The 9,715-nt window shown below is 37.7% G+C and overlaps 1 protein-coding gene across 1 annotated transcript in view; it reads left to right on the plus strand.

Annotated features, from left to right (window-relative positions):
• The window catches only part of LOC121234194 (ATP-dependent zinc metalloprotease FTSH 12, chloroplastic), a 56,151-nt gene extending 47,905 nt beyond the window's left edge, over positions 1-8,246 (plus strand). The window contains exon 19 of the mRNA XM_041130035.1: positions 7,668-8,246. Coding sequence (XP_040985969.1) covers positions 7,668-7,745 — 78 coding nt within the window. The 3' untranslated portion in view covers positions 7,746-8,246. The remainder of the gene's footprint in view (positions 1-7,667) is intronic.
• Positions 8,247-9,715: the final 1,469 nt, after the last annotated feature.

Genomic DNA, 9,715 nt, shown 5'->3' on the forward strand with positions numbered 1-9,715 from the left:
AACAGTGAACTTATTGTTCCCAAGCATCCTATCCACCTCAACACTATCAATATATAAGGAACTGAAAAACTCAAAAAAAGCACCAATTTCCCAATCATGGGTAGCTCTAGAAAAACGAACATTCCACTAATAGCAACCATTGGTGTTGACCAAAAGGTCCAACATAGAGGCCTCTGATCAGAAGCAAGATGAAAAAGGGAAGGGAATGCCGACTTGAGAGCGAGATCACCCCCACATGTCCTGCCAAAAACTAATCACGGATCCCTCTCCAGCTGCAAAACAAATATGACTAGCAAAACTCTCCCAATGCTTTTTATGTTTTTTCATAAACCCACTCCATTGTCAAAACACTCAGAAAACCCAAGAGAAACTGAGAACTTTGTTTTGGAAAGCTTCGTCCTGTGAGTTCAGCCCACTTTCATTATCTCGTAAATTCCATCTATACACGGAAGTATATGCTATACACAGAGTCTAACTGATTCCTAATATTCAGCATCTATACATGGTAAGATAATCTATACAGTTAATATTAACAGAGTCCTAAATTGTATAAATTCCTAAAATTGTATACGGTAACATCCCCTCTCAAATTGATGCTGGTAAGTCAACCAACAACAATTTGCCAACAAGAAATTGATGCCGCTGTCGAGTCATAGCTTTGGTGAAGACATCAGCCACTTGGAGATTAAAAGAGATGTGAGGAAGAGATATCACCCAACTTTCCAAGGTGTCTCAAATAGAATGACAATTAACCTCAATGTGCTTGGTGCGTTCATGGAAGACGAGATTGGTGGCTATCTGAATAGCATTAGTGTTATCAGCATGAAGAGCGGTAGAGTCTAAGGGAACCCAAGCTCCTCAAGAAGACCTCGTAGCCATACAATTTCAGAACAAGCAGTAGACATGGCACGATACTCAACCTCAGTAGAGGATTTAGAAACACGATCTTGTTTCTTACATCTCCAAGAAATTAAGGTATCATCTAAAAGCATACACCAACCCATAGTAGAACGGCGCGTATCCGAACACCCAGCCCAATTAGCATCACTATAGGCGACAAGTTAAAGAGATGAGCCTGTAGGAAAGAATAACCCACGAGTAGGCGAACCTCGAAGATAGCGGATGATGCGTCAAACTGTAGCAAGATGGAGATGCCGAGGAGAAGACGTAAACTGCTGACCTGATGAATGACATAGGAGATATTGGGGCGAGTAGTGGTCAAGTAGATAAGACTCCCAACCAGGCACCGATAGAGAGTAGGATCATCTAGAAGGTCCCCTTCATCTTTCTTGTATTTAACATTTACCTCCATAGGAGTATCAATAGAAGAAGTGTCCTCCAAACCAGCCAAAGTAATAAGATCTTGAATATACTTATGCTAGTTCAAGAAAATATCATTGGCCTAATGATGTACTTCCGGTCCTAAGAAGTATGTGAGCTGGCCAAGATCTTTCATACGGAAAGTTGCATGCAACAGCTGCTGAAGCTTAGTAATCAAACCACAGTCAGTGCCAGTAATAATAATATTATCAACATAAACCAATAGAAGGACTATACCCGATGCAGACTTGTGAAAGAAGAGAGAAGAATCATACTGACTCTGTGTAAAACTGAAGGTAAGAAGTGTACTGCGAAACTTCTCAAACCAAGCTCGGGGAGCTTGTTTGAGCCCATATAGAGAGCACCTTACCTTACAGACATCATGTGGAGAAGAAGTAATCATACTAGAGTGAAGTTTTATGTAGATCTCTTCTTGAAAATCACTATGAAGAAAGGCATTATTCACATCCATCTAAGAGCACTAGCATTGGATTCATCAAATTTATCTTCAAATTTTGATGAAAAGTGCATGTTTTTCATATATCTAAAACTTTTTTATCTATAACTCCACATTGGATTAGCTATTGAATTCATCAAAATAATAATATAATATTTTTTTTTAATAATAATATTTTTTTTTTCATATTTTATAATTACACTAATCATATGTTAATTAATAATTTAATTTGATTCGTACATTATTATTATAAGACGGTTGAAGATTAAATGTGAATAAAAAAAACCATTGGAGATTAAAAGTGAATAAAAAATAGATTTGATGAGTGAACAGTAGCCCTTAAAATTTGAAGAAATATATCCATTTATTGTAATTCAATGTTTCACACTTATCTCTTTGGCTAATCCAATGCAACTCTCTTTTGATGAAATTCATCATATTTTATATTTAGCTAGTGTTTTGATGAAGCCAATGTCAATGCTCTAATACTGATGCCGCGATTGTGAAGTGGCAATAGCTAAGATGGTTCAAACAGTGGTCATTTTGACAACAGGAGCAAATGTCTCCTCATAATCAACCCCTATTCCTGTTTGTTACCCAGAGCTACTAGGCGAGCTTTGTACTGGTCCAAAGAGCCATCAGAACGAAACTTTACAGAGAAAACCTATTTACTCCCAATAGGCTTGACTGTAGGAGGACAAGGAACAATATCCCAAGTGTGATTCTCCTCAAGTGCTTGAAGTTCTGTTTGCATTGCATTTTGCCAACTCTCATGTTCCATTGCTTGTTTATAGCAAGAGTGAATGGAAATAGAGGATAAAGTAGCCACAAGAGAGACAGGGGAGGAGAAACCATACCGATCAGGGGGTCGAGAAGGGTGAGTAGACCGGCAAAGAGTGGCAGAAGCAGGAGTAGGATCAGGCACCAGGTCAAGATTCTGAGAGGGCATAGAGGAAGTGGAACCAGACTCATGTCGACTACATCTTTCATACACAAAACTAGGTTTGAACCTTTCTACAATTGTCGGGGAATCAGAAAAGCTAGGCAAAAGAGATAAAAGATGTAGATGGCAACTGAACATGAGATGGAAAGAAAAATTGATTTTCAAAGAAAACCACATTCCTAGAAACTCGTATACGGCGAGCATGAGGATCATAACAAACATAACCCTTTTGATGTATAGCATAACCAAGAAAAGCACACTTAACAGATTGAGCAGTAAGTTTATGTCGTTCATAAGCAGGGAGATGCACAAAACAAATACAACCAAATGCCCGAAGATTAGAATATGAAGGAAAATGACCAAACAACTTAAGGAAAGGAGAAACATGATGTAATGTAGGAGAGGGTGAGCGATTGATCAAATGAACCAAAACAAAAAGTGCTTCACACCAAAAACAAGGAGGAACAGATGATTCAAGTAAAAGAGTTCTTGCCACATCAAGAAGGTGACGATTTTTCCTCTTAGCAACACCATTTTGTTGTGGTGTCGAAGGACAAGAACGCTGAGAGATGATCCATTTGCTTTGAAGAAAGTCCTGAAACTCATTAGACATGTACTCGCCGCCAGAATCAGAGCGCAAAACCTTGATGCTAGCAGAGAATTGAGTCTTAAGAAGTGCAAGAAAGCGCTTGAAGACTGAAAAAACTTCGGCCTTAGCCCTGAGGAAATAAATCCAAGTAAAGTAACTAAAGTCATCAATGAAAGTAACAAAGTACTTATAATGCGCATGAGAAACAACAGGTGCAATCCCCCAAACATCACTATGAATAATATCCAAACATTGTGAGGCACGAGATGCATGATAAGGAAAAGGTAGAACTTTACTTTTGCCAAGTTTGCATGATGTACAATCAAAAGAAAGATCAAGAGAAGATACTTTATTTCCCAATGATACAGAATTAAACAAAGTACGAAGTACAACAGAGTTTGGGTGACCTAAACGTCTATGCCACATCTTTTTTCTAGAACCAACAACGTTACATGCAAAGGAAAGTAAAGGAAAACTAGGAATGATAGTGGAAGGAGAAACGTGAAGAGGAAAGAGTCGTCCCACTTTAGGCCCTTTCGCGATCATCTTCCATGACACTTGATCCTACACAACACAACCAGAACGAGAGAAATGGACATTACAATTATTCTCAACCAATTGACAAACAGAAATAAGATTTGTGGAGAGGTCATGAGATATAAAAACATCAGTTAAGGAAGAGGAAAGATCACCAACAGCACTGATAGGTAGAGAATTGCCACCAGCAGTGTTAATTTTCAGATTTCTATCATAATTTCTGACATTGGAAAGAGGAACAACAGTATTGGTCATATGGTTAGAGGCTCCGGAGTCAAAATACCATGGCTTAGAAGAAATTTTATAATTACCTGAGTGCCCAAAAGCAGAAAAAGCAGAAAAAGCAGAAATGATCATCTGTTGTACCATTTCAGGAGTGAGTGTGTTTGGGTTTGCTAAGGTTGTAGGGGCAGGAATAGGAACAACCTGCGAGGCAACAGGCAACAGGCAACAGGCAATGCAGCAGAACTAAAGGCACCAGTTGAGGCATGATAAGCAGTACCCTGCTTACTTTCAGGTCGAATGGGACAAGCAGAGATGATATGATCCTGTTTCTTGCAGTAGTTACAGAACTTCTTGGGACAATCCCGAGCAATATGACTAAAAGTTTTACAACTGAAACACTGGACAGCACTCATGTCTCTACCCTTATTCCTCCCATGTGCAGCATAAGCCATAGAAACAGGTGCACTAACATTAGCCCAATGTTCCATGGCAGCCTGAGTTACGATACGCTACTCTTCACAAAGAAGTTTGCTCAAACAGGCATCCATAGATGGTACAGGATGACGATTCATCAGATTAGAATGTGCAGTTTCAAAATCAGAATGAAGCTTTATCAAGAATTGATCTCTCTTGCTTGTTTCATGCACTGCTTGAACAGTAGAGAGAGCTGCAGCGGGAAAATTAGCATAAACAATATCTGGTAAGATAATCTGTACAGCTAATATTAACAGAGTCCTAAATTGTATAAATTCCTCAAATTGTATACGGTAACATCCATATGCACCTGTCACCTACTTAGAGTACCAACCCTCTCAAGCACTTCCATATTTGATGTCAATAATCTCCGTCCAAAGAGAGTTATGTCTAGGTGGAGAGCAAACTTTGTTCCAACTAATCAGATAGAACTTGAACTCCTCCCTAATTCCACCCCACAAGAAAGCTCAAAATAACTTCTCAATCCGCTTGGCCACCCCTACAGGTAAAGGAAATAAAGATAGAAAATAAGTGGGGAGTTTAGAGAGTATTCTTGATTAAAGTGATTCTACCCCCATTCAACGAATACATCATTTTCAACCCTGCCAACATTCTCTCAATCTTCTCAATGACCCCATCCCAAATGGCTTTAGCCTTAAAAGAAGCCCCTAAGGTAGACCCAAACATTTCATAGGCAAAGAAGTGACCTTGCACTCCAAAAAACTAGCTAAACTTCTGATATCGCTCACAACCCCCGCTAGTACCATCTCAGACTTCCCAAGATTCACCTTGAGCCCGGAGACAGCTTGAAAAGAGCCCGCAATGCTTGAATCTGACCATGGACTGCCTCACAAAAAATCAAAGTATCGTATGCAAAAAGAAGATGACAGACAATGATAAAATCATTATTAGCATGCCCCACCGAAAAAACTGGAGAGAAAACCTCCACCAATAGTAGCCTCCACAATCCTACCAAGGGCCTCCATAACAATAAAAAAAGGAAATGGGACAAAGGGTCCCCTTGCCTCAAGCCACATGAGTTGTTGAAAAGCCCATGGGGGTGCCATTTACCATCACCGATAAATGAGCTGTGGATATACAATGCCTAACCCACTTACACCACCTCTCCCCAAAGCCAAATATCCCAAGCATATAAAGGAGGAAATCCCAATTTACAAGATCGTACGCCTTTTCCTTGTCAAGAATACGAGGAACTCCCTCTTTAAATCTATTCTCTAGGCATTCATTGGCGATGAGCAAGGGAGTTTTGGAATATTAATTAAACTAGTATCCTAATATGCAGGAATAGCTAAATTTATTATATAAAAGTTACTATATGTTATACTATGTTGGTGTACTTCAAGCCATTAGAGTGTTAATGTTGGTACTTTGATCTCCAAAATTTGGTTGAATACCTTGATCTTCTCTCCCCTTACTATTTTATATGTAAATGTTAGAAAAACTTACGAACTTTGCTCGAGTGGAGAGAGGGAGCTAAACTAACTCTGGCCATCAATAGTAATAACTTATTAAACTCTTAAATTTGCTCTACTATTCAATAACTTTTATCTAACAATCGTTATGAATCTATTGGTTACAAAACTAAAATGGCATGAATTGAGAAAACAAAAAGGTATTTATTAGGAAAACTAAAAGATTACTAGTTTTAAATTAAAACTATTAACTTTATTAGATATATTATTTTTCACTCAATAAATTTGGCTTTGATTACATACATTATTTAATTTTCATTTGAAGTCATAAAATGGGGGAGACTGGACCATGTGGCCAAAGACGAGCAAGGTTCCCAGCTTCGAAAATTATATATTGTAACAAATCAGTTATTAAATTTACTTCTACCCAAAGTTTTTTGGGACAATCACTGTTTTAACAATATTATGCATGATAAAGTTTGTTGTTTAGGGTGTATAGATTGTCAATCGGGAAGAACTTAATGATAAATTTGGCATGCTTTCTGGGGTAGTAGAATAAATTCTTGTTAGTTGAGAAGTATACAGTTAGAATCTGGAGTTGACAAAGCAGCTTCCAAATTTATAAAACCAAGCCAAATAAAGATAGCGCAACATTTTATCATATGCAAGAGAGGTGCCTAACTTTCAAAAGAAGCTGTCTATCAGTCACAATATATCACCATAGTGCATGCATGTGATCGACTGTTAATTTATTGCCATAAAAGTAGATGTAAATTTATCATGGAATGCTGGTTGGGTGGTGTAGAAGGAGGGGAGTTAGTTACATTGTTACTTATAGCTTTTCCTCTTTATGGTTGTAGAAGAGTCTTTCTTTTTCTTATTTTTCTTGGTCAGGTGGGTTATCAAAGAGCTTAGAAACCATCTTTTTCTTTGATATATGATACGTGCAACAGATGCTGAGGTGAAACCATCAGAATTAGTGGTCTGCTCTCTGCCATACATGTTCGATAGTCAAATATAATTACTTTGGTTGGCACTCCCAAGCTCTATTTATGGGCAAGGGAAAATGAAAATAATTCTATTTGAGACTGCAAACTTATAATGAATCTGCTGTATCAATATGTAACTGAATAGTCACACCATTGTGTCACATTTCAACCCTTGCGAAAGCCATATTTGCAGTCATTCTGCAAGCCATCAGACTTCTATTCAACTGTTATGAATTTACTCTTCTTACCTCTGCTTGTCGTCTTTCAATTTTTGCATTCACGGTTGAACTGTATTCCAGAGTTCACTGAAGCCAATTTTGATTGCTATTCCTGTTTTATCCCTTGTCCAAGTTACTCTTGAAGTTTATCTTTAATTTCATAAATCCAGCTTTTGCACAATTTGGATGGTTATTTCAGGAAACAAATAGGATAAAATGAATAAATTAGACTGTTCAGAAATACTGGTTTGGGATGGTGATACAAATAGTCAGGTGTATGTTGTGTTTTGCACTCATGTGGATTATGTGTCTGGTTTGAATGGGCATGCTGATTTCTTGTATTTGGAAACTGTACCAGATGAATTTATTCTTGGTGTTTGTTCCCAGCCATAACTTTCTTCCTTAATATTAATACCTGCACATCAAGAATCCCATTTTTGTCAACTACAATTTTGAATGCTCAATAATATACTTCTTTTTAGGAGGGACCATTGCCACACAAAGATCGGTTGCGATATCAGCCATTGGATATATATCCTGCCCCACTTCATAGATGTTAAAATGTTTCCGGATGATCATAGTTACAGTTCCTTGCACGTAAAAGGTGATGGTCTTTTCCGTTTCTGTGTATCGAGAGTTTGGGAAAGATGTCGGTTGCTCCCCTGTTAAAGCCAGCCAGCTGGGAGGTTAGACACTGGAGTACGTTATTGAATTTACTGGAGCCCAATGAAAGGGAAGCGTATAATTTTCAAGTCAACTACCAGGTGAAGTCAATCAGCCAGTCAGAAAGTGAACTGCCGCATTCAAGTTGTATTCGCTGAAATTAGGATGCCTGTGAGCAGGTGAGCCTTGAAAACAACTAGCTTCTGTTGACAGAAATTTCGGGTCATGCATGGTTTTGTAGTTTGAGATGAGGCTCACAGTTTTGTTCTTGATGTGTTTGTGTTCCCAAATATACTATGGTTATTTCAGGAGGTCGTGAAATCTACTTCCTGACATGCATTTTTGTATACTAGCATATTTGTATCAAATCAAAATCGATATACTTCAGTTTCATGAGACATGTTGTGGTTGCAAGGTTTTCGAGATTTCTCATCATCAAAAGCTGCATTCATTGCATAGTTTTTTCTCCCTTCTCGACAAGCATTCGTTTTATATTTTGCCAGTTAGATGTGCATGTCCAAAACCCAATGTATATATACTGCTTCCATTCGAAAAGAAAAAGGAAAAAGAAAGATCAAGTTCATAGGTGCTCAGATTTTGTAAACATCTATGAATTGTTATGATCCTTAGAGTTAAAGGTTTAACCAAATTAGTATCCAACAGTCATAGGGTTTTTGGATCAATGGTTGGGTCTTTAATAATTTGTATTAGAGTAGGGACCACATGATGGGTTCAAGTCACGGAGAGAACGATTTATAGGCTGGATTAAAATGTCTTGGTGCTTTATATGGGTATAGTGTTAAGTCATTTAATACTGATAGATGAGTGAAACCGTCAAAAGGGAAAGGGCTACCACTGGGTCAGTGTCGATAGAGTGGGCTACCATGGACGTCAAATTCGGAAGCATGGTGGAATGTTATGATCTTGAGGGTTAAAGGTTTAACCAAATTAGTAACTAACAGTCTTAGGGCTTTTGGATTAATGGTCGAGTCTTTAACAATAACCTTTATTATTAAACACAAAGAACACTCCACAATGGTAGTAAAAACTAAACACCTTTCCCAAACCCATCAATGGACAACTAGAACAATGCTTGCCCAGGTTGACCCAATTACACCTAATACTTTTAACCAATATTTTGAATACGTACTGGACGCTGTACCAGTCAAGGTACTAGAACGAAATATTTCGATACCGGTATCGTTTTGAGATAGTCGATATATAAATAAATTATATATATATATATATAAATTATAAATAGTATAGTCTGAATTGGGGTTCAAAAAATAAGCTTGTAGTTTGAAAAATGAAAAATTAAAAATTAAAGACCTAAATATCAGTCGGTGCTGGCAGAAATATAGGCCGATAAGGCCAATACCAGCTAGTATTTGGGCCGGTACGAATTATATGTAATACCTGTATCAGACGAGTGGCCGGTACGGCATATACCGGCCGTACCAGTACGGTATTTAAAACTATGCTTTTAACTCCATATGGTTGAACTATACTTTTCACTTAATAGTTATATTCTGTTCCTATACTTCGAATTCAGAAATTATACATGCCTTGATGGGTAGGGGTTTAATATCCCAAGCTCTTTTGTCTATAAGAGGATTGGGTGTTAAGAGATTTTACCAACGTGACTTATCTAACCATCTTTATATAGTACCAACATTCGAATACTATCACGTACATTTTTACTAAAAAAGAAAAGCCAGTTTTATTGGCCAAAAAAATCATTTTCCTCAGATTAAAAGATGAATAGTAACTCTAAATTTCACGCATGCAGTCCTAATAATGTTAAGATTCAAGATTGTAAAGGGTTTGGTAATTCTTTATGCCACTCACGAATTCGGCATGAATTCCA

Source organism: Juglans microcarpa x Juglans regia, chromosome 6D (assembly GCF_004785595.1).
Source record: "Juglans microcarpa x Juglans regia isolate MS1-56 chromosome 6D, Jm3101_v1.0, whole genome shotgun sequence".
In the NCBI taxonomy this organism is placed as follows: Eukaryota; Viridiplantae; Streptophyta; class Magnoliopsida; order Fagales; family Juglandaceae; genus Juglans; species Juglans microcarpa x Juglans regia.